Source organism: Macrobrachium rosenbergii, chromosome 9 (assembly GCF_040412425.1).
Source record: "Macrobrachium rosenbergii isolate ZJJX-2024 chromosome 9, ASM4041242v1, whole genome shotgun sequence".
NCBI classification, from domain to species: domain Eukaryota; kingdom Metazoa; phylum Arthropoda; class Malacostraca; order Decapoda; family Palaemonidae; genus Macrobrachium; species Macrobrachium rosenbergii.
In genome coordinates, this window is record NC_089749.1 from 31,559,147 (window position 1) to 31,585,778 (window position 26,632).

General features: G+C 39.1%; 1 protein-coding gene and 1 long non-coding RNA gene across 3 annotated transcripts in view; one reads left to right on the top strand and one right to left on the bottom strand.

Moving 5' to 3' along the window:
- Positions 1 to 11,740, top strand: part of LOC136841675 (uncharacterized) — a 234,627-nt gene extending 222,887 nt beyond the window's left edge. Inside the window, exon 2 of the long non-coding RNA XR_010854061.1 lies at positions 11,531 to 11,740. This is a non-coding gene — a long non-coding RNA (uncharacterized lncRNA). The remainder of the gene's footprint in view (positions 1 to 11,530) is intronic.
- mbo (Nuclear pore complex protein Nup88) overlaps positions 1 to 26,632 on the bottom strand; it is a 200,035-nt gene that overhangs the window by 73,991 nt on the left and 99,412 nt on the right. For both annotated transcript variants that reach the window (XR_010854060.1, XM_067108865.1), the window contains exons 6-8: positions 21,346 to 21,532; positions 18,084 to 18,238; positions 11,555 to 11,640 (exon numbers count right to left, since the gene is read on the bottom strand). Coding sequence is in view for 1 of the 2 variants with exons in the window: in XM_067108865.1 (XP_066964966.1) it covers positions 11,555 to 11,640; positions 18,084 to 18,238; positions 21,346 to 21,532 (428 nt within the window). In the remaining variant the exon portion in view is untranslated. The remainder of the gene's footprint in view (positions 1 to 11,554; positions 11,641 to 18,083; positions 18,239 to 21,345; positions 21,533 to 26,632) is intronic.

Genomic DNA, 26,632 nt, shown 5'->3' on the forward strand with positions numbered 1-26,632 from the left:
ACCTACAAGCTGTGCTAAAATATACATTAAGAACACCCCTAGATCGTGCAGACTTTAAGGTCAGCCAGTTTAAAAAATCACATCAATGGAAAGAGGAAGATGTGAAAATGCAAATGGTATAAGAAAAATAAATAGAAAAAATTTTCTGTACCTTCTGCAGGAAGTTAAAAGTGAATATTTCCAACCCTATGAGGGACCTCTTTTCCAAGACACTTGTAAAAATATGCTGACTTGATCCAGTTACACAAATTATTTCTAATAATTTGTTTATTTTATTTTGTAAAATTATAATTACAGCTCACATAATATCATAAAAGATAAAAACAAAAATTAGTAACAATTTCTAAGTACATTTAGAGTACAATATTTACGAGATGTACTGGGATGGGGAAATGCTGTACCTTTTAGTGCGTTAAAGATGTTTTTTCTAATATTTTTTCATACTCTAGTTTGCAAAATTACGATTATAGCTGACATACTATCATAAAAGATACGAACTAAAACCAACAGCAATCCCTGAGTATACTTATATATAGTACATGATGTCCTACGAAGAGGAGATGTAGTACATTCCCCATGAAATCTCAAGTCACACTAATCTCTCCTGTATCCTGGACTGAGGTGTTAGTATTGCCATAAGTCATTTATGGCCCATTCACATGATTTGAACATTTTTCCCGCAAAATTCATTCAAATGTTATGGCACAACATAACAGTATTCACACGATTCGAATCGGGGAGTCTGATATGAAATAATTGGGGTTAAATCATAAGCAAGGAGACAAAAGTAAATGACAACTAGGTATATGAGTGACGAAATGTTGTCCCTGTCCAAGAGGGCCCAGTATGCTAATCTGAGCTCCTGATGGCAAAGCAGTCATGAAGACTGCCTCTTGGGGCATAATAGTTGTAGCTGTATTGGGCCCACTGAACTGAGGGGATGACAGGAGTCTGAGAACCTTATTCAGGGACCAGGTAATGGAAAACCTTGCAGGAGCTGACCTTTGCAGTGCAAAAGACTGGTGGAGAAGGGAATTAACAATTTCTATATTAGAATCAATTCCAAAACCATAAAGCAAGGGTTCCCATAATGCTGCCTTGCAAGCCATGACTGTTGTAATAGCAAGGCACCTGACCTCAAAAGATATATAATAATGCATGAAACTGTTTCAACAGATTTCAACTGGGCTTTCAGTGTGGAGGTAATTTAACTACATTTTCCATACAGACTGGTATGTCAGATAGATAAGTCCATAGTTTTTGCACTAGGTACCTAGCAATGTTAGGCAAATAATCTTCACAGTAGATTAAATTTTAAAAATCCACGTGAAGGTCATGGCTCAGAAAGGGGGTTGTGTAGACGACTTCCCCTCCATCTGTTTGGGATAGAACAGTGGACAGCAATGGAATCTATTCTCTTGCCCTTTTGTTGAAGAAATAAGGAACCAACAACTGTTCTCCTAATTCAGTGCCACTAGGTAAGAGGTTTTGTTGCAAGCAAGTAGATTGTTCAAGCTTTAAAAATCTGGGACAATGAAGAAAATAGGTAAATTGTCCTCCATTCATTCCAGTCTTGTAGGAATGCATCTCTTGCTACTGCTGGAATGTCCTGGTTCAGAGACACACTCTGGAAGTTGATGGTTCTCGCACAAGGCAAACAGGTCCACTTCTGGATGTGGAAGCATGTTAGCACTTACTGATTTGAGAGGGGCCGAGTGTGAGCCCAACCTCTTGATATATGACATTGCAGTCATATTGTCTAGGAACAACAAAATATGGGTCCCTTTTGGAGGTTTCAATTTTCTGAGATGGGAAGACAGCCAACAGCTCCAGGAAGCTGATTTGACATCCCTCAGAACACATGGCCATTTTACCCCTACCAGACAATCCTCCCAATGGCCTCCCCAACCTGTCAAGGAGGCATCTGTATGTATTATCACTCATACGAACAGTGCAGTCAGGTAGACCTATTTGCCAGATGCGGGCGATCGCAAAGCCTTTTCCTGGCATGTGAGATCCAGACTGTTTAAATTCAAGAGTCACAATCTCTCATGTAAAGCAAAAGACTGTTCCCTAAATCTTCTGGATCCAGAAGGGAAATATCAGTAGCTACAGTATATCCACTCCATATTGGGTATTAGTGACCTCTTTCCCAAGGAAAGACTCTTTGTCTCCATCGGAGGAGTTGAAGTGGGAGATCCTAGAATCCCTGCTTTTGGAGTATTGACTCAAAAGTGGATTCTGCTCAAAGGAATGCAAAAACCTACGGAGTTCTGCCATACGATGTAGTTTCCTTCTTCCTTACTCCTACTGAAATCTATACTGTAACTCATAGAGACAGCTTATAAATAAACTCTTATTGTTTAAACTTGCTGCCAGGGAGCATGTTGCATATTCCACACGTCTGGCAACCAACCAAATTATCCTTTATTCCTTCAGGGGCTGGCTCATGGCAGGTAGTTACTGTATAAGCAAAAACCAGACTGAATAATTCAGTGGCACAGGTAATCTGTGGGTTCTACATAACAGCAGCCCAGTAGCAATAAAAAAACAAGTGTTTATTAAAAACTACCTAGTGTTAGCTACCTACTCGCTATACTGTATAAAGTTCCTCATTGGAGGGTGGGTATCATTCTCAGCTAGCACTCTGCTGGTCCCGCGTTCGATTCTCTCGCCGGCCAATAAAGAATTAGAGGAATTTATTTATTTATTCATTTCTTGCTATAATGTGGTTCGGATTCCACAATGAGCTGTAGGTCCCGTTGCTAGGTAGCCAATTGGTTCTTAGCCATGTAAAATAAATCTAATCCTTCGGGCCAGCCCTAGGAGAGCTGTTAATCAGCTCAGTGGTCTGGTTAAACTAAGGTATACTTAACTTTAACTATACTGTATAGGCAGCAAACACTTCGTATTAAAACCAGCTGACATGGCCATAAGTATGTGTCCATAGTAAGATGTAAGGTAACATGATCAATAAGTCATATCCATAAAACAGTAGTAATGTATTAAAATTACTACAAGAACATTGCCTTAATCCATAAAATAGCAGTACCTGTATTGTATTATTAAAATATTAATTCTCAATTACTACAAGAACATTGCCTTAAAGGATTTGCCCTCGTATGCTTCTAAACTCATTGAAAACAAAACTAAATGGATAGCCGTACAATGTATTTTTATACATTTCATAACTTTGATTACCCAGTCTATTCCCAAGCACCAGGTAAAGGTTATAGGCTACATTAGTTGGTACATAATTAAAATCATTAATTATTGGAATTATTGTACCAAATATATATAAAATCAGTATCTCCAAGATTTTAATTTGTTTGACAAACCTCACCATTACAAAAAAGTACTTTTTACATTTCCGTAAGAAATAGAAAAGCATCACAACAATCACTATTGGAGGAGCAATACAGTACCCATTAGAAGTAGATCTGCATTAATGTATTTCCCTTAGCACTTGAAAGAACCCTGATATTATGGTAATTGGGGAACTTTATATATCACAAAATCCATTTAGTTTGATTATAAAATACTACAAAGGAAATACTACTGACCTTTATTAAACACCAAGGCTGGTAAGCCAAGCACGACTGGGAGCTACTTTCATGGCTGTTTTGTAAGCAAGTTAGGATAACCTGATTGTACCCTTTTGGTAAACTCAAATTATCCATTTTGAAAAAAGTCACTGAATAATGTTTCAAATAAAAATTTTTTCTATCATTATTGCATTAATGCTAATTATTGCTTTTTTGGACACAAAAACACAGCATGGCAATTAGAGCATAGCCTAGCTATCTAATCCTAACTTTTCACCTTGTAAAACAACTACTGGCTCCTAATTTTAACAAATACAGGCAGTCCCCAGTTATCGGCAGGGGTTCTGTTCTGACAGTGTGATAACTGAAAGTCAGTGATTTTCTGGACTTATCGGTGGCAAAAATCACCAATTTTCGGTTACTGGCACCTCTGTGAGGTATGTATCAGTGCCAAACCCAATTATTGGTGCCGATAAGCGGAAATCGGCTGATTTTCGTTGCTAGACAAGTGCTGTACAACCGGATCGCCAATAACCGAGCCCACCGATAACTGGGGACTGCCTGTATAAGCATATCCATCAAACCTTTTAAAGAACTAAAACCTTTCACTGGGTCTTAAGACTATGTACTTATCTTGAAAGTTGATAAAAAATGCACTAAAAAATTTGGGGGGGCAAAACCCGGGGTTAAGTAAATTCTAGGACAGACCAGAGTGCAATGGGATAAAACAGGTTTTGACATAGGAAAAACCTATTTTTGGTAGTCGCTGTTGAGTCTTCAAGGAGTTACCTTCCATGGTCTACCAGAGCTCCATGGTGACCAAACTAATATCAAAGAATTCTCTTCTAGTTGGTCTTTTTGGCCAGGTATTGTGTCGTAATGATTAACATTATAACACGTGATGGAGTATATAATGGACTCAAAAGATAAGAGGTCACTTTCCCTTATCTTCAGCGAAGCTGAACCCAGTTTTTCCGTCAAAAGAACCTGCAAGAAAGAGAAGTGACTACTGCATATGTGCATCCACCCTCTTGTTTATAATCAGGCCTTTAAAGACCAAGGAGCCATTACTCTGTTGGTCAATGTAGGATGATCCCTTGCCCAAATCCCATCCCTTTTTGTTGGGGAAGTGGGAGGGTTTTGAGGACTCAACAGCGACTACCAAAAATAGGTTTTTCCTACGTCAAAACCTCTCAAATGATGCAGGAATCATGGCTATCATAATAGAGAGGTAAAAAATCAGTGTTTCCTAAAGAGGTCCTTGCATGATAAATGTGTATGAAGTACACAAAAACACCAGGACATCTGCTAATAAAATATTTTTAAAATAAAATTAAGTTTCATACATACTTACCAAGTAATTGCATAGCTCTGATTCTGTAGTTACTTGGCAAGTATAAATGAAACTACAGTTTCTCTTCAACACAAAACAGTATAACAAAGCATAATATTATTAAAACTAAAAGGCTCGTAATTCCAATGAACACACTGTTCTCATTCATGACCAGTCACCCTATAATATGAAGTTTTCGTAATAAAACTAATATTGTAATACGTACCTGAACACTTGAATTCGCCCTTAATCCCACTAGCCCGAACAACTCTCAATTACCAATCCCACTATTGGGAATTTTAACAGCCAGCGTTACCAACGCTGCAGGTCAAATTTTGTCACTTGAGCTACCATAACAAACAGCTGGCAACGCTGACACTCCCACTTTCGTCAACTGCTTTATCCAAGGTCAAAATTGATGTGGGGAAAGGAGGGTGGGAATCATTCAGATGTTCAGGTAAGTATTACAATATTAGTTTTATTATGAAAACTTCATATTGCAATACACTACCTGAACACCTGAATTCACCCGATTAACAACATTTAGAGGAGGGGGGATCAATTCTATTGCATGCCTTTTGACAACCACAGAGATGGTAGCTCACCAGTCTGCTCTGCATAAAATATCCATTTAGTCATACACTCACCATATCAATCAATGCTTTCAGTGAAGAGACATGCTGGAGAGTACTTTAATCGACAGTCAGGTCAGTACTCTTGGTCTGTCAACCTCCCATGTGGCTCTTCAGAACCTCTCATGTATGGAGGAGAATGAGGCAGAGTGCAGAGCCACTGGCCCTCTGGGAAAACCATTTAAGTTTGCGGCACATCCCCTTTTTACAACCGCAGAGATGGCAGCTCACCGATCTGCTCTGCATAGGATATCTATTTAGTTATACACTCACCTTATCAATTGATGCTTTTGGTGACAAGACATGCTGGAGAGTACTTTGATCGCCCGTCAGGTCTGTACTGTCTTGGTCCGTCGACCTCCCACATGGTTCTTCAGAACCTCTATGTACGGAGGAGTACGATGAACCTCCCATGTGGCTATTCAGAGCCTCTTATGTATGGAGGGAAATGAAGCAGTGTGCCGAGCCACTGACCCTCTGCCATCCAGTTGAAGATAAGGCCTGACGACCGACAAGCGAAGAAGTATCTGAGCGCCAACGAAAGAGCCTAGCCCACTAGAGCACCCCCTTGGACTCTCGTAGGAAAACTATCAAAGACTAAGATATTTAAAACGTACTAAACCTAAGTTTATGTGATTCTAAAGACTAAAAGGAATTCCTCTATCTGGTTAAACTAAGAATCTCCTCACTAAGTGAATACCACCTCAGCTAAATGAATGTACCCTAGATAATATACTTCGCCGCTACACGTGGACTAAGAGAATAACCCTCCGAACCTCCGCACTGAGCGAATACCACCTCAGCTAAATGAACGCACCCTAGATAATAGACTTCACCGCTACACGTGGACTGAGGGAATAACCCTCCGAACCTCCACAATAAGAGAATACCACCTCAGCTAAATGAACGCACCCTAGATAGTAGACTTCGCCGCTACACGCTGTGAGGCGAATCTAACATCTAAGTAAAGGAAGTAAACACGAGACAGACTTCCAAGTAGCTGCCTCCTGAGTAGAGGGCACTGAATAATTCCTTAGAAAGGAAGATGAAGTGGACATACTCCGAATACTGTGTGGTCGGGGAAATACAGAGCTGAAGATGACGAAGAACAACCCCGAGAAGCCTGGGAACCACCTCCCTCCGAAAGTAACTAATAGCATTCTTTGATAGCGGACGGGAAGGATTCCGCGGAGAGACAAGAAGTGTACGCAGAAGCCGACGGAGTTTCTCAACCTTTGATAAATAGACTTTAATGCTCGTACCGGACATAAAGATATCTCCACTGGATCACCAGTAACGAACACTTGCAGGTAAACAACTTTAAACGAACGAGGCAGAGTTTTAACCTCCGACTCTGTCTTCGCCACAAATTCCAGAAGACAGACAAATACGTATCATTTCTTGCATAGGAACCCAACCTAGCAGGGAGCTATTAGAGTCACAGACGTCTTGACACTCTCCCGCAATTTCCTTGTTACCTGATGAATGAGACCGGATGGAGGAAAGGCATACACCTGCATGTGATTCCAATTTGTAACGTCACATCGGTGCCTATCGACATGGGGACCACCACTGGTGAGAAATAAACCGGACGACAATGGTTTAATCACGATGCGAATAAGTCCACATTTGCTGGCCACTTCTGGAGAACCTGACATACAGTATTACTTCCACAGCCAAAGTACACTCTTCCCCATAAAATACCTGACGGGAGCGACTTAGCGAATTGGCCAGTGTGTTGAGACTCCCCGATATAAATTGGGGAAGAAGAGACACTTTTCGTTCTTCACACCCTGTCAGGACTTTCTGTGCTATAGTATTGAGTTCTGCTGAGCCTGTCCCAAACCCCCCTCCCACCCCGCGAGTTCTTCGGATACAACATGGCAATTACATTGTCGCTAAACATAGCCACTACTCTGTTGCGCACTAGGACTGAAAACAACTGAGGGCTTCCTTTACAGCCTTGATTTCCCGAACACCCCCACAGGCCCTAGGCCTGGGTTTCCTCCACGGTTGTTTCCCAACCTTGATCTGAGGCATCTGTGTACAGATGAATGCCGGGAAGAGGGGAGTCGATAGACCATCCCGGTGTCAGATGCACTTCTTCTGACCACCACAGACAATCCAACAGGCAAGAATCACTCCTAACTGTAATTGCATTATCGTTGCGGAAGTCCCGGTGATTCCTGAGACATACCTGAAGAGAGTGCATCCAGACACGAGACCCCGGAATTAAAAGAGAGACATTCTCCCTAAGAGGCTTCTCCAAGCTGGTACCGGCCATTCCCTGCTGGACAGGAACCCTTCTACCTGCTGAAGGACCTACTGGATCCTCTCCAGGGTTGGGAAAACCCTCAAAGGAAGCGAGAGAATCCTCCTACCTGAATAGGTTAAAAATTCCATAAGAACTCCTTCGCTCTTACTAGCTCCTCTAGAGTGGAAGCAAGGATCAACCAATTGCCTAGATACCTCAAGACTCTGTACCCTCGACAATGAATAATTGCAGACACCGTAGACATGAGTTAGAAGCAACCACGTTCATCATACTGGCTACGTCATCATCCTTGAACAAAGAATTAGCTAAGGATAAGGTGTTCTAAACAATCCCTCTTATGAACATCCAGATACTGAGAGGGAAGATGACCAAGATAAAAATTTCAACTTTTCTGCTCCAAACGTCGTAGATGAAGTCAAAGCACTTGTCTGGTGAGTCAGACACCTTGAGATAAATTTATTAAGCTGCACACAGCCACGGATCCGAAGGGACATAGCTGTCACTCTTTTAGAAACCCATTACAGTAAACCTGACAGCATCCAGAGAGAGTGCGCAAGAGCCTCAAGTCTGATTGCGCAACACATCCTCCAAGCACCTGCTTCTCTAAGAGAATCCCTTAGAGCCGAGACGACGCCGGAGACTTAGACAGGACTGCCTCAACCAATTCGTTGAATGGCAACCTGACACCTGCCAAAGGGTTACTTTGAACTGTGTAAATCGTCTTACATAGAGAGAGAAGAGAAGAGTCCTGTCTATTAGAAGCTACTACCTACGCTAAACGACCATCGGCCTCATCCAAAGCCTCTCTAACTCCACTGAACCAAACCAGCCAACAGCAGGAACTGGCTTAGTGGCAAAAAAAAAAAAAAAAAAAAAAAAAGCTGAATTGACAAAATCGGGAGGTCCGGAGCTCTCGCTTCAGGGTACGAAGAAGTAACATACTCAAGCATGCGTCCGTAATCATTACTGCTGGCAAGAGGAGTCTCCTGCACCTCCAGATAAGAATCCTGTTCTGCAATGTCCGAACGGTCTAAGACCGACGAAGGAGGAGGAACTGAACGAAGCCCAGACAACGATATTCCGCAAGTGGACCACCCTAGCCAGAATGCTGAGCACCCACACCTAATCGGGTACCCGGAGCTGAATCCGCAACGCTGACCCCGCCGGAAAGAAGAGAAGGCTGAACCAAGAAAAACCCGGAGCCAATTCCCCCATTATTACCAAGGGGAAGAAGAGTGAGAGAAGCCAAACCCACATTGCTAAACCCTGGGGGAGGATGCGCAAACAAAACTACTTGCAGAGGGACGGAAGAAGATGAAGAAGAAGGAGGGAAAATGAAAGAGGTAGAAGCTACCCTCGGAGTTACTGCCATGGAAAATGCAGGCCGATGAAAGCCGCAGACCTCTCGAAGAAGGTACCGCAAGCCCTGCCAAAACAGTGGAGCACAAACCCGAACTGGAAGTGACAGGCAAACCCTGTGAAATACCTGATACTACTGGAACAGCCACTTGAAGCGGAAGCAAGGGGTTGCACATATCCGAAGGGATGGAACATGAAACGCCTGCGGCCAAATTCTGCCAAAACCGCGTTTTCACCTGTCTGGGAGCTCCTCCTACCGGAGAAGACTGTACTGAGGAAGGAAAGGCGGGAGGCAGAGGAATAGCAGATGCATAAAAAAAAAAGTTACCTGAGAGGAGGAAAGCCAAAGTCGAAGAAGGAGGGAAAACAGAAGATGCAGAAGCCACAGGAAAGACCAGAGCAGAAGAAGAAGAGGCCGAAGAGGAGATTGAAAAAGGAGCAGCAGAGAATGTGGGAGCAGGAGATGAAGCGACAGATAACCCGACTGTACTGAGGAAGGAAAGGAGGAAGACAGAGGGATAGCAGACACATAAAAAAGGTTACCTGAGAAGAGGAAAAGCCAAGAGTCGAAGAAGGAGCGAAAACAGAAGATGCAGAAGCCACAGGAAAGACCGGAGCAGAAGAAGAAGAGACCGAAGAGGAGACTGAAAAAGGAGCCACAGAGAATGTGGGAGCAGGAGATGAAGCGACAGACAACCCAGAAGAAAACTTAGAACGAAAGGACAGAAGGTACACCGAATCCGCACGCCCGCGATAATCCTGAAACATATCCGACATGAATTCTGGACACTAATGTGTCATATACTCTCTAATGTTAGAGAAACCATTCAAAAAACAACCTCTCACCATAGGTCTGTACCCATCGAAAGACCCAGCAAATCCGCCTTATATTCTGCCACATCCAATTGCAGGTCCTGCAAACTACTTTTAGAAGTCGAAAGGACACACCACAATCCGCCTTACTAGATGGAGGAGTAGGAAACACAGAGAAGGGGGAAACTACAGTAGAAGATTCAGAAACAGTCGGAAGTGAGTTAGGAGCTAAGGCAGAAGGATTCTGCACCACCCGAACTGAAACCTTGACTTGAGACTGAGCCAGACCGAGAAGAAGAGATGAAGGCCAAACTCTTGCCAGAACACAAAAACCACTCGAACCTGAAACCAGAACCCATCCAGGAGAAGGACTCTGCACCCTGAATACCTTCTCCTCACTACCTAACCCAGACCTATCCTCCTTTATTATACCTAGATCTTGATCCTGACTAACATTATCAACATTAAATTTATCAATACTACCCACTCAGAGGATTGTGGTTCTGCCATTACTCTCAGCACCAGTTAGGGCTGGTTCCAAAACAGGCAGGGGAGCTGAAAAGGAAGAAGGATTAGACATCTTAACACTACTACTATCCCCATCTGAGAAATGTTGAAGAAGACTAGCTATTAAGTTTTCCATACTCCGTTTAACTACCTCTGAACTCGCGAAATCCATCAACTGATCTGCAGCAGAGGCCTGAGACACCTGAGGCAACAAGAATCTGACCGATGTTTGCCGCCCTTACTAGCCAAAGGCTTGCGATGACAAATGTAATCCTCCATCTCTTGTGCCTTTCAATTGGAACATTCATCACAATGAGTCTGCACATCACTTAACCTTCCTACATACCTGACAGAATGTCTATCGTGTCTCAAGGTACTCATCCGTCTCTGGCAGGAAGAAGCAATGAGCTCCAGCATCCACAGTCATAGGGGCAGTCGAGGTCGAAATCGAAGCCGATGGCGCAGCAGTAGAAGGTGAGAGAGTCCATGATGACTAATCAAGACTGGGAACCAGCGAGTCCAATTCCAAAAGACGTTCCACATCAAAGATATCCAGAAATTCTAGGAGAAAAAACTGGTAAATACAATCCAGGTCTTCACCAAAAGTCCAAAATAAAAAAAAGAAGTCGGGCAATACGATTAAAACCTCGCACTGCAGAAGGAAACACCATTCCCGCAGCGCGAACAAAAAGCTATTGACGAAAGTGGGAGTGTCGGTGCACACCTGTGTCAGCATTGCCAACCATTTGTCATGGTAGCTCAAGTGACAAGATTTTACCTGCAGCGTTGGTAACGCTGGCTGTTAAAATTCCCAATAGTGAGATTGGTAACCGAGTGCTGTTCAGGCTAGTGGGATTAAGGGCGAATTCAGGTGTTCAGGGAGTGTATTGCAATATATTATTCAGTACAACCGCTGTAAAATGTAGTATATTTATCTGCCAGACAATTATTTCTCCTATTTACAGACATTTGCACGCTCTCTCTTATGTGAATGGTAAATACTGTAATCTTAACTTGTGATGATGAACTATGCTAAATTCCCTAATTTCTTTATTTTCTTTTCTAGAGTGAAAGAGAGAATCACACCAACCTTCTGCCACTTCAACTTGACGTAAAAGATGTCCCACAAGAGGAAATGTGACACCATGGACTCCAGCTTCATGGCAAACCCAGTATCTGTAACATCAAGCAGAAGAAAATACTCATGAACTTGACAAACTACAAAACTTAAAACTTATACTGTACTGCAAAAAGGAATAAGATCTAGCTCCCCACATTTGTGACAATATTTACCTAGCTAAATTTTGAAAGTAAGCATGCTAAAAATCACCACTGTATATACTGCATATGCTAGCATAGAAGTCAACATTTGGAACGTAAAAAAGAGCCAAGTATGGAGTTGGTAATACAGACACATGAATTCTATCACACGTGTCTATTACTGCAATCTATGGTACTTTAGTACTGTACTGCAATGTCTATGGTAATTCCACATTCTATATACATTTTGCTATATTTTACTTTTAAAAGTTACAACAAAATCTTAAATAAAAACAAGTCATGGTTTATTACACAAGCCTACAGTCATACCCCAAACTTACACGAGGTTAGGTTCCAGAACCCCCTTGTTCAAGATGAATTTTCGCGTAAGTTTGGCACAGTCTCTAAAAATGCAAATAAATGCTTATTTCTAAAGTTTAAATGCTAGATATGACCCTAATCATGCTCCCAAATTATTAAGTTAACTTTTAAATGAAATTAAAGTTACTGTAATTTCATTTAAAGTTAGCTTAATACATCACCCTTAAAATAAGAAATAAATGGCTGACATAAAAATAGAAAGCTGGAAGAGAATTTCTGTCTCTCTCCCCTTCCGACTGATCTATTTTTAGAAGTCTTCTAACCTCTTTTTAATAACTTCTTTATTCTACATCTCTTTCTCTTTGTCTTTGTTCTGAAATGCTTTTTCATGAACAAACACTGTTTTTTATTTTGACTAATACAACTCTTAGTTGCTATGTCTCCGTGTTTTAGAACGCATTTGCCACACTAGCACATTTACACTTTGTAGATGGTACAGGTAAAATTAGATCAATTTAAACTATCTACTGTCCAGGTAAAGACATACAGAGAAATAATAGGTTGTAAAAACGTGTGAGCTTTAACAAGAGAGAGAGAGAGAGAGAGAGAGAGAGAGAGAGAGAGAGAGAGAGAGAGAGAGAGAGAGAGAGAGAGAGAGAGAGAGAGAGAGAGAGAGAGTTGTTCTTACTTAAAAGAGTGAAATTATTTATCAATTATTAGACAGAGAAGTGAGAGAGAGAGAGTAGAGAGAGAGAGAGATAAAGAGATATTGTCCTTACTTGAAATATCACGTTAAATTATATATGAATTATTATGAAGAGAGAGAGAGAGAGAGAGAGAGAGAGAGAGAGAGAGAGAGAGAGAGAGAGAGAGAGAGAGAGAGAGAGAGAGAGAGAGAGAGAGAGAGAGTTATTCTTACGTTAGATGTCAAAAGATGGAAATTCAGTATGAAACTAACTTTTAAATGAAATTAAAGTTACTGTAATTTCATTTAAAAGTTAGCTTAATACATTACCCTTAAAAAGGAAACAAGTGTTTGACGTAAGAATGTAGGAGAGTGTAAAGATTAGTGTACTATTTCTCTCTCCCCCATTCCACCAATCTATTTTTAGAAATCTCTTCAGCCTCTTTTTTAAAAACTTCTTTATTCTGTCTCTTTCTCTTTGTTCGGGGATGCTCTATGTCTTTATGTTTTAGAACGGCAGATTTACACTTTGTAGACAGCACAGGTAAAATTAGATCAGTTTAAAATTATCTACTGTACAGGAAAAGACATACAGAAAAACAGTAATACGTAGGTTGTGCTAACTACGAAGGAGGAGAGAGAGAGAGAGAGAGAGAGAGAGAGAGAGAGAGAGAGAGAGAGAGAGAGAGAGAGATAACAGTTGTCCTTACTTAAGAGTTAAATTTTTTATGAATTATGAGAGAGAGAGAGAGAGAGAGAGAGAGAGAGAGAGAGAGAGAGAGAGAGAGAGAGAGAGAGAGAGAGAGAGAGAGAACAGTTGTCCTTAAGAGAGTGAAATTTTTTATGAATTATTACAGACACAGAGAGAGAGAGAGAGAGAGAGAGAGAGAGAGAGAGAGAGAGAGAGAGAGAGAGAGAGAATTACATAAGAAATCTTTGACCCGCTAATCAGCAACACTCCCCTTTCTTGTCATGTTCAAGTGACATGTCTGACAGCTTTGTGTTCGAACTGCTTCTCAAAAGATGAGGGAAAGAATTTGTATGTTTAAAATATGTACCACATACGAAATTTGTAATTAGTTATATTATTATTATTATTATCATTATTATTATTATTATTTGACAATTAGTACTTATTATTAGGTAAGAAATTTATCATACAAAACAAATAAACATATACATGTACCATAAAAATTCTCTCATCTCAGTAAGAGAGAGAGAGAGAGAGAGAGAGAGAGAGAGAGAGAGAGAGAGAGAGAAATTATTACTTTCATTAATTAATGTTATTCAATTTACACAATGAAGCTTGAAAATTTATAAATTACATAAAAAATTAAACAAACACTTTTGCAGGGTTTCTCAGTGTTCGCAAATGTTCGCATGTCTGTGAAAAACTCTTGTATGACAATTAGTTGGGTTCCAATGAAAAGTTTGTCTCTGAATTCGCCCAACTCGAATCGCACAAGTTCGGGGTATTACTGTAGTTTGATTTGTTACCCACATTACCTTTACTAACTCATAACCAGTGTGCTACTACACTACAATTATCATCAAATTTTTATAAAAAAACTTATTTCATACAAACCCATCAATAATATAGAGCCCTCATTCATGGCCTGAACATCCCTACACACAACCAGAAGTCATCAAGAGTGAAGTGCAGTAGCTATGAGTACCTGCTGGCACATGTATACCTAAGACTCTTCAATTGACAGTAACTATCCTAATTGTTTCAAATAGATCAGATCTGACACAGTGAGATAAAGAGGTGTGGAAAGGAACAATTAGTATATAATTGATAGCTCTGTGTGAAAAACAGATTTAGTTCTAGAAAATTGACAAGTTATTCTTTCCTTCTCTATTAAAGCAGGGAGATACTGAAAATTCCCACTGGGATAAAAATTATTTTAATCCATACAATAAACAGCATATTTAGATAAAATAACTTCAACCATGTACAGCCTAAATTGCACTTTTGGCACTGCTGGCACATGTATACCTAAGACTCTTCAATTGACAGTAACTATCCTAATTGTTTCAAATAGATCAGATCTGACACAGTGAGATAAAGAGGTGTGGAAAGGAACAATTAGTATATAATTGATAGCTCTGTGTGAAAAACAGATTTAGTTCTAGAAAATTGACAAGTTATTCTTTCCTTCTCTATTAAAGCAGGGAGATACTGAAAATTCCCACTGGGATAAAAATTATTTTAATCCATACAATAAACAGCATATTTAGATAAAATAACTTCAACCATGTACAGCCTAAATTGCACTTTTGGCTGAAGGTTGAGTACTAAGAGTCTGAAAGTTTGCAAAGATTCAATGGAGCAACAGGAGCACTGGGGAACAGAATAGGTCATGAACCTGGGGTCCACAAAATTCTTATGGGGTTTACTTAAACTAAGTAAAAATCCAGATATACAGTAGATAGCTTGTGCTTTTCCAAATCATAAAACAGGTGTACAGCTCAACTAACCATCCAGGTTAGAGACAGGTGCTCATAATCCTGGAAGACAATGTCTATTGAGTATGAGTGATGGCTAGAGAAAGGTAATGATTTGGAGGAAGAAGTGTGCATTATATCTTCCATCACCAGTAAAACTTGTCCCACCATAACTTAAAGTGCCTGAGTTCACTACGCCTGCAAATACCTGCATTTATGATAAGTGAAGTCTCAGTATTCATCTTAAAATTGTTAAGAGGACTCTGATCTCATCCCCAGTCACTCTTACTGAATCAACCTACTCCTCTGAGATGTCTGAACAAACCTACAGGAAAACCTGTCTCAAACAGTAGGAAACCATTCTTATAGGCATGTTTCTTTGCTAATGCATCAGCAAGATGCCAGAATCCTTGCTTCTTAAGTACTTGGTCATCTTCAAGTAATGTACGTTGGATTTCACAGGACATAAAAGATCAACATCACTGGATGCTAGAGCTGTAACGGCAACCAGAGTACTGTAGTGGTATGATCCTGAATGTTGACTGACTAGATCTTTGCAAGAAAATCAGGGACAAAGAACTAACCCACTTGAAGCCAACCTCTGGTATGTGTGACAAAGAATATTATTTAGTTTACCCCAATAATCAAGCTCCTTGGATGAGCTGGGACTAGACATCCTGGGATAAAAGATAAGCCCAGACCCCTGATGGGTTTGGAACAGCTGAAGAAGAGCTTGCTAGAATGGTGACACCACCAATGATAGTCATGCTAAAGGTAAAAGTCAAATCATACATATTCTCTTAGATCACTTTTTGTAACATTTCCAGGAAAGATGAGAACTCAACTGAGCAGAACACCAGTCCAATCCTGACATACAAGACATGTCAAAGAACATACTTAACACTTGCAACTGCTGTACAACAAGTAAGATCCCGGTATAAGCTCACCATAAAAGTCACAAAACTTACCAGAAAGCCTGATGCACCTACAATATGTAACAAAAAACACCAAAACTTAAAGTAAACAGAAGATTAAAATCTGGATTAATTCGGCAAGAAAAATGAAAGGCAGAAAAAACTAAATACATACTTAGGGAAAAAGAAATGATACTCACGCTTACCTGGAAGAAAAGAGAATGGAATGAAAAGGAATATGAAAACTTAGGACAAAGGCCAAGCACCAGGACCTATGAGGTTATTTAGCACTGATTATTATTATTATTATTAATATTATTCAGAAGATGAACCCTATTTATATGGAACAAGCCCACAGGGGCCACTGACTTGATTCAAGCTTCCAAAGAAAATGGTGCTCATTAGGAAAAAGTAAGAGGAGGTAAAGGGAAATACAGAAAAAGATCTCACTTATTAAAAAGAAACAATAACTTAGTAGAGATAAAAATGTATTAAAATGCAAGGAGAATAGTATTAAGGTAGTAATGCAATGCATCTTCGCTTGAACTTTTGAAGTTCCAGTTACACACCATCCTCAAGGAGACTGTTCCACAGTCCAGTGGTGTAAGGAATAAAGGACCTCTGGAACTAAGTTCTACAGCGAGGCACATTTACTGCATATTGGTGCTGCTGTCCAGCAAATCTGGTTGCTCTCGGTAGGAAAAAGAGGATCAGGAATCAACTGTGAATGTGAAAGATCTCTGTTAAAATACAACTTATGAAAAGGAATGAATGTGGTTGCAGCTAGAACCTTAAGTAATGCCTAAGTGCTTCGAGTGAGGTGCACTGACGGTGCTACCCTACTTACGTGGGAAGAAGAGAGAAAACACCAGTTAGCATAAAAATTGATTTATATAAAAATACAAGAATAATCAAAGAAGGTTCACCAAACTAGGAAATACACACTGAATAGGGGAACAAACACAAAAAGACTAATAAAAGGTTCACCAAACTAGGAAATACACGCTGAATAAGGGGAACAAACATACCCAAAATCCTGCTGGAGAAAAATACAGTTAGGGGATCAGAACCACTCACTTTCAAGGCACACAAACTCAACCAAAGCAAAATCATAGCCCAAAATTAGATTTACTATTCAACATTAGCACCAGAAACAACTGGTTACTGACCCAACAATTACAGCTATCTAGCTAACCAAGTACTAGTAAGCATCAACAATAAAAAAAAAAGTAAAAAGTACTTAAATCTACATGAAATTGCAATTAAAAATAAAGCAAAAATCAGAATAAAAAGACAAAATAAAAAATGACATTATAAAAAACTCCAGTCCTTAACACTTTTGAATGACATCGAAAGAAGACAGACACAAATGAGGCAGCTAACTACTAAAAACCAGGGAAAGAAACACATGAATCCATCAACCTCTGTGGGAGAATAATTCCTTTTTTCTTTCTTCTAGGAAAGAGTCTGGTATTCTGCACACACTGCATGAACAGCAATGTAAAGAAATAGGTTTTATAGTTTTTGTTGCCCTGTAATACCTTCATAGCAAAACTGGGTCATGTGGGGTGGCAATTAGGTACCATATCTGAAGGAAAATTATATTAATACTTTGCTTTTTTTTTTGTATTGATGAGGATGCCCGGCTGACAGCCTGATTTGGTTATTTGACATCTCCGGTAGAAGTGGTTAAGAATGTCTCAATGCAATCTAGATCAAACTATTTTTCCAGAAGAAAAACACAAACTACAAGCTAAAATATGACTTCTTAACATGAAATCAGCCATCACAGAAAAACCAAGTGAATTCAACCCTACTGGTATAGCGACAATCCATTACATCTGCCAAAAGTGAAAAAAATTATTCAGAACATTAATCTCTCAAAAACACTGTCTAACTATGAATGCAGTGTACTTAATAACTCCTCAATTATAAAACAAAAGAAAGGGAGGGATAACTTAAAATACTGGTACTGTATTGTACTCACTCACCTGATTGGTGAAGTTGGATCAGCACACAGTAAGAGAGGACATGAAAAGTCTTCATCATCTGGCAACAGAGACAACTCCAAGTCAACTCTCTCATACACATGTAGTTTGACAGAAGTTGCCAACCCTATCCGAGACCCATTGTGCAAAGCAGTCTTCTAAAAAGGAAAGACAAACAAATTAAGCAGAGCTTTCACTGTTCCATAAATTTTGATTATTAGTCTAAAATCTAATTATAATTATGTCCAGCTGAAAAACACATCCTCACAGGCTGCTTATTCGTCAATGGATGGTCCTACAATAATCCTTCACTTATGTGCTTTTCCTTATTTACAAATATTACAAAGCAAACGCTACTCTCCACTATGATCATAAAAACTTGTAAATGTGCATTTAGTGGTGAGGCTGACTTGATAGAGGAAAGATTCTCAGGTGGGAGCACTTTTAATGATAACTGCTGCTCAGACAAGCAAGCTTAGGGTGTGAGAAGTGGAATATTGTGTGCTGACTGGCCGAGTGATTTCTGGGGATGGGGAAAAGCAAAATAGAGAGAAAAAGTCTAAGTGAAACCACTGCCCACCTCAGAATGCAAGGAGTTGAATGCTTTGTGTCAACTGGCTTAGAGATAGAGAAAGAAAGCCGGATGGAAGAAGATTATTTCCTATCCTTGTCCTGGTGCTGAGTACATTATGAACTTTATTTACAAGAGATAAAATGATACACTTTTACTTCTATTTGTGTAACACTTCAGCTGTTATCTTTACCATAATTCTGGTCTCTATATGTATAAGGCTTTCATTTTTGTTCTGTAACTATACTAAGTACGTTTGGTTTGTTTTTAACTTCTTCGTCTGCTGTTAATTCTCTTTCACTCCCTTACATTCTTCTTAGCAGTAATGAAATACTGAGTTAGGTGTATGAAATGAATGTCATTGGTACATATTTGCATTCCAAATAAATTTGAGTAATTTCCATTAAAAGTTTTCTTCTTCATTCCCTTGTTTCCTTAATGCTGTAGATTTATGATAAGTGTCTGAAAGACTGCCCCAGGTGATAGGAGACATTTTTCTTGTCAAGTGCGGTCTCCATTTGTTACTAATTCCGAACTGTCTGATGCACAAGTTCATTTTATAGGAAAACTGTTTTGAACATAGACAATTTGTTTACTACAGTTCTGTAATATAAAGGAAGCCTGTGCTTGGGCTCGCTTCTTTATTCAAGGTTTTCACTGACTTTGGCATAGAGAGTGAGTGTGTGTGTGTGTGTGTGTGTGTAAACAGGTGCATACTCCGACATAAATCGGAAGATTAGAGACAGTCTGTGATGTTTTGATTGCATAAATACAATGTTTTACAGTATTCATGATATACTGTTCATGCTTCCATGAAGCTTTATGGACTTGGTGTGTATTGCATAGGCTATGCTTATTAAACTGCAAGGCTGGACTAAAGTTTGTGGTGGGCTAGCATAGGTTAAGATTATGACATGCCCTTATCCACAATTCATCATTTTTCTTCACCCTTCTGGTTCTACATGTATTAGTGCAAATACATGAGCTGTTATGACCATAACATTTCACTGTATTATAACAGCACCTCCACTTATCAAATTTCATTACTATGTGATGTGTCCCAGTCCACCAAAAAAAAAAAAAAAAATTATATTTTGCACTTTTGAGTTTTTACTTTTACAAGTATGTGCAGTTATATTTTGTCTAACTAAAGTGTACAGTATAGTTACATAATGTAATACATTTTCTGTAAATTATTCAATTTACACTTACAAACTAATTTTAAAAGTGAAATTATCACTTTTTGTTCATCTAGCAATCACATACTTGGAAATTCCAAGATGTTGGTTACATAAAGATTAGGCAATCACATCCGCATAAACATAAAAACAGTTCCAGATGTTAATTTTTTTTAAAAGAATGGGCCATGCTTCCTTGTTTCACTGTGTACGCAGTGTTCCGAAATTCTAAGGTACAGTATATGATTATAAGCAGTGTAACCACACGCATCTGTGTAACACAGAATAGGAAATCATTCTAATTAAACATATAAAAAGTTCCATAAATTGATTATATTTTCAAAGTGATACAAACATGCTTTCTGGTTTCATTGTAAGAGCACATGCTTTGAGATTCTTTTGGTTAAAAGAAGTCCAATTGCATCAACCTACCATTTCCCCACCCAATGACTATGAAACATTACATACAAATGGAATTTCGGGATCCTAACTCGGACTAAAATGTCCGCAGCCACCACAACCACACTGGAGCCTCACTACACTTCAATTGCTCTCTTTAAGATAAGATTACAGAAAATATGTTTTTTTTATTCTGACTGACTTTTACCATATTTAATGCACTGCTGTATTTATGTTTTGTCACCATCTAGGTAATATTTTGTGCTGCAATTATTTTTGTAGTCTGTTTTTGTGTGCATGTCTGTTCATGCAGAAACAAACATCACATTATAAAACACTGCACACAAGACTCTCTCTCTCTCTCTCTCTCTCTCTCTCTCTCTCTCTCTCTCTCTCTCTCTCTCTCTCTCTCTCTCTCTCTCTCTCTCTCTCTCTCTCTCTCTCTCTCTCTCTCTCTCTCTCTCTCTCTCTCTCTCTCTCTCTCTCTCTCTCTCTCTCTCTCTCTCTCTCTCTCTCTCTCATACAGTATTTTCATTGACTTTTATTTAATATATATAGTACACTATTATACTTACTACAGTAATTATGTTACTTTTTTAGAAGTGTGTACTCATGTGTTTATATACACATATGCAAATCACATTCAGGTGAACTACGTACTTACTGTGCATTTGCTTGCCTCTCTCTCTCTCTCTCTTTTTTTCTACAAAGAATAGCCTAGAGAGAGAGAGAGAGAGAGAGAGAGAGAGAGAGAGAGAGAGAGAGAGAGAGGAGACCACAGTGTGTAGTTGTTACAATAAAGACACAAAAAGGTTTATGGCCTATTTTTTCAAAAGTACAAGCTATGCTTATATGATATGTGTACAGTAAACCCCCCTCATTCGCATTCTCACGATTTGCGGGATTTTCTGTGGAACGTATCTATAAATTACTCACAAAAAATTGATTAATTAATGGATTTCATGACTTATCAAGAGGGCCAACCCCCCAACTGTCTGTTAAGTTGAGGTGCCACTTAAGAATGTGAGTTAGAGCTACGTACATATTTTAATGTTAATAATGGACTGCAACACACTAGCCAACAGAAAATCTTTATCAAAAAAGATAATAAACATACCTGATCATCTTCATCTTCTTCATCACTGTCAATAACAACACAGTGAAGAAGCTGGCCTGTAGAAGTTGCGATAATCAATACAGGTGGAGATGACTGAAGGACCAGTAGACTACAACAATCAACACCATAATTATCTTCACTAGCTGGTGACATAGTTAGAGGACCATAGACTGAATGGAACGGTGGCCTAAGTGAAGAAAAGAACATGGTACCTTATCGGCCTGATAATATAATAGTAAACAGGATGGCTCCATAGAACCTTAACAAAGAGCTACACTAAAGGGCAAAGAGCCAACACATTTTTAAAATCATGTCCCATTGTTTTGGCTCTTGAGTGACTTTCAAAAACTAGAACAAACTGAGACAATACATTTGCACATAAAAAAATAAAATAAATACATTAGAACCTTGGTTCTCGACGCTAATTCGTTCCAGAAGAAGTGTTGAGATTCGATTTTGTCGAATTCTGAGTTAATTTCTCCCATAAGAAATAACTGAAAATGGATTAATCCATTCCTGACCACCAGTCACTACCCCAACCTTGCCTTTTTATACAAAACTTTACACAAATTACAATTAAATAGGTTCAGAGTTGAATAACTTACCGTATCAGAAGCACGTTTTACATTTTTAAATGCATACTGTATCAAAAAAGTTGGCCTATGACCAATGCAGCCGTATTACCGATGATATACCGAGAGCCATAGGCTAGGCTAAGTAGCCTATAGGCACTGCCAGAATGTACTGTAACAGGTACACATGAAAACTGTTGTTAATAATGATAACATTGAAAAACAAGCCATATTATCACATGAAATTAATAATACAGTATTTATAAACTGAATTACTGTATGTCTGTTATCGTGAAATTAAGAAAAATTTCCGAAATTACGTCGGAACTCGGCAGCTTGTGGCAGATATAAACAAACCATATCGCCGCCCTGGTGGTGCATCGCGGTACTAATTACATAAACATTCAGAATGTTTATGTAATTAGTACCGCGATATACCACCAGGCCGGCGATATGGTTTGTTTATATCTGCCACAGACTGCCGAGTTCCAACGTAATTTCGGATAATTTTCTTAATTTTATAACAGACATACAGTAATTCGGTTTATAAATACTGTATTATTAATTTAATGTGATAATATGGCTTGTTTTTCAACAGCAGCATGTGTGGGCTTTAAATGCTTTTAAATAAGCATGGGAAGAATGCCACCAACAACGCCAACTAGCGGCAGCCGCCCGAAACTTTTTTTTCTACAAACATCATATGATTCATCGGGTCAGATTCCGGTTTGTTGTTTGAACTCCGACGCAAAATTTACTCAACATTTCTTGTTGAAATCCGATTATTTCGAGTTCTAGTACAGTCGAGGACCGGGGTTCTACTGTAACCTGAAACTATGATCACAAAAAATACAAGGCAAAATAATATAGATAAGTACATTTTCTACAAACCCATTAATAAAAATTCCAAGTGAAACTGGCCTAGTCACAACAACTGGAAAGATCTTGACAGAAGAAAGCCTAATTTTACTTGCGCAAGTCAACTCCACTGTTGCACAGCGTGATGCTCTTCTCATTCCTTTTGAAAGAGTAAGGGAAAGGGAGGAGGGCACTGAAACTTATGATTACTGGGTTTGTAGTTTGGTTTTATGAGTCCACTAAATATAAATACCTTAAATTGTAATTTATGAGTATGGAAGAAGCAGACGAGACCCTAAAGAGAATAGTATATTAATAGGCAAGAAGTTCAATACCCTGCAGACAACAATAACTGGATCCAGCTACAACCTCTAAATTCATGGGATAGAAATACACACACACCTAAGCATACCAGAAACATGAAAGATGAAGTCATGTATAAGGATGAAGATGAATGATACAGATCCCTCTCAAACAGTAGTACAGTAAAACCCCCAAATTCGCGTTCTCACAATTCGCGGACTCAGCTATTCACAGAATTTTCTGTGGAACCTATCTATAAATTATTTGCAGGAGAACTCACCCATTCGCAGATTTTTTCAAAGAGCAATATTCTGTATTTTCATATTATTTTTTGTGACTAAATACTTTATTGTATGTATATACTGTATACATTTTATGATAAAATAATAATTTACAGTAATTTTCAAATAATATTAAGTTTAATAAGACCAAATAGTAACATTAACAAAAATAATAATTCTCTCTCTCTCTCTCTCACTGAGATGAAAGAATTTTTATGCATATGTAATATGTATGTTTGTTTTGTATGGTAAATAAATGATTTACTAATTTTCAAAAAATAATGTAAACACAGCAAAATATCAATTCATTAAAGAAAATATATAGTGAATTAGTAAGATTTTAGTTCAACAAATTTTTTCCCTCATCTTTTTCCCACTCTTATCCAAAAGCTTTGGAGCCAAGGAGGAGGGTGTAACCAGTCAAATATGTCAAATATCTTGACATATTGACCACGAAGGGTAGAAAGTGTTGCCCACTCTTGGTCAAATGTATGTTGCCCACTCTCTCTCTCTCTCTCTCTCTCTCTCTCTCTCTCTCTCTCTCTCACCAAAGGCGTGAGATGGATAGATAGATAAATAGATAGACAGATAGATAGATAGATAGATAGATAGAGTGGTTTATAGAAAGATATACATAATATATGCTGTATTATCGACATTTTTAATTGTTTAATTGATGTATGCAACGCAGTTCATTCTCTCTCTCTCTCTCTCTCTCTCTCTCTCTCTCTCTCTCTCTCTCTCTCTCTCTCTCTCTCTCTGTTATTGGTTGGAAGGGTTAGAAGTATGTACGTATATATTTTTAAGGGTAAAATGTTTACGATGACTTTGAAATGATATTAATAATATCATTTCAAAGATTAATACAGTAATAGATAATAGGATAATAATTTGAGGTATATTTGATGTAGGATGCTAGTTTAAGGAATACATTTAGTATCTGAACTATTAAGATAGGCAGTTATAAGTGTTTTTAGAGAGGGGTGTTAACCATTTGCGGATTTTAACTATTCGCCGGGGGTTTACTGTACATGGCCTGCTGCAACATTAAGTCCCATCAAAAAAATTAATAGATTTATGAGTCACATCACACACAAAAACTTGCAAAAGTTCTCTGGTAATGGGAAGTCAAGTTAAGTATACCTTAGTTTAACCAGACCACTGAGCTGATTAACAGCTCTCCTAGGGCTGGCCTGAAGGATTAAATTTATTTTACATGGCTAAGAACCAATTGGTTACCTAGCAACGGGACCTACAACTTATTGTGGAATCTGAACCACATTATAGCGAGAAATGAATTTCTGTCACCAGAAATAAATTCCTCTAATTCTTCATTGGCCGGTCGGAGAATCGAACGCGGGGCCAACAGAGTGCTAGCTGAGAATGGTACCCCACCCATCCAATGAGGAACTGATAATGGTAAGTGCCTGCTCTAAGAGTACTAGAATTCCATATTATAAAACCCAAGGAGAGCACATGAACTTTGTGGGCCTTGGTGGTTGCTGATATGTGAGAGGTATGCCAGAGAAACACATAAAAAAACCCTGTTTAATAACCTGGCAAAGCCAACAGGGAATGAAGCTCTTAGAGCACATGATTCTGGCAACTCATGTGAAAGAACAGGTATGAAGAAGGCAGTAAGGAGTCTGCCTGCAACTTACAGGTTCTCACAGGCTAGAAGAAGATGTTTTAGACACCTACTTCTTGTGTTAGCTGTAACAAGCAAGAGGTGCTGACAGTCTTAATGTAAAAGGTCAGGTCCCATATGGTAGTATCCATGGCTCACATCGGTCAAAGAACCCTCGTCCTGAATCAGTTGCCCATATGCCTGCTCGGGCGGCTGCAGAACACAATCAGTACAGTCAGTACTAGTTGATGTACAAGGGCTATGGAAGACCAATGTGTGGAAGAGAGTTCCAAGACGCTGTCAACCAATTCATGTGACTCCCTACATTTGTTGTTACCCGAACTAGGGCAAGGTATAAGAGAATGGATGACGTACTGTTAAATGTACTTAACCCCAGAGTGGTGGTGCACCACAGGCTGGGCAGGGAGCAGCATGCCCACAAGACAAGTAGATCAATCTGGCATTGGCAAGGACTGAGCAGAGACCTATCGCATATCAAGCTCATGATTATGTGTGTAATGTCCAGGGACAGTGAACACTCTGACCCAGACGGAGGTGACGGCTCAATTGAGTGTGTTCCAAGTGAACTAAATGGTGCTGATCACTGAAAACAAATGATTGTGGGAGCATAACTGCTCAAATTCTTAGTCCACTAGCACATAACCTCTCAAAATTGTGGTAGAAAATCTATAGACTTCTGTAAGAATGGTCACAATTGAACTTACTGCTGCATATGTTCATGTGAGCTAGCACACAAGCACTAGTAAGAGCACTAAACCATATTTCATGAGTGTCATACTAAAGAGAAGTGTAGCACAAACATCCAGCTTGTGCTGTGTGGGCACAGTAAAGCACTGCAAGCCCACTGAAACAGAGGGCAGTGTGACTCAAATACACAAGCTTTGGGAAAAGCTTAGTCTAAGTATGGCCACTTGAGAGAACAAGTAAAGCACTATGTGTAAAAAACAATACCAGGTCTGTGGCAAACTACCAGAGAAATGACATTTTTATAATAAAGTAGTTTTATATATACTTACCTAGTAATCACTTAGCTAAAAGTTTCTAACTCCACGGCAGCTTCAATTTTGAAATTCGCTGTAGAGATAGTTTTTTGTTTATGTAGGTGACTAACCGAGCCCACTTTCGGGGTGAAAGGGAGAAACAATTAAGCCAAGAGCTTCACTTTTGTTTATGCTCTAAGGTCCATGTGAGGGGAGGAGGGCAGGCTCCATTCGTAATTACTGGGTAAGTATAAAACTTTTATTGTATTATAAAAATGTCATTTTTATAAAAGTAGCTTACCCAGTAATTACTTAACTGAATCCACTGAAGGAGGTGGGATTCATTGACATCTTGTACTCTATAGTAAAAACGATAATGAAATGAGAACAGAATAATTAGGCTTAGCATTGAAAAAATGCTTGTTGTTTCTTACCCGGTGAGAGAGCTGCACAGGTAGATACTGCCCCTGGTTGGCATTCATCTCAACCGAGTAGCGGCGTGGCGGTATAGCCAGGGTCGCCTGTACTGAAGTGAGCAACTTCGTAGCGGAGGGGTACTCCGATCGCTAACGAAGTAAGAAGTAAACTTTGCAACAAAGGAATCTCCGATCATTAACAAAGTCAACAATAAAATGCCCTTGCCCA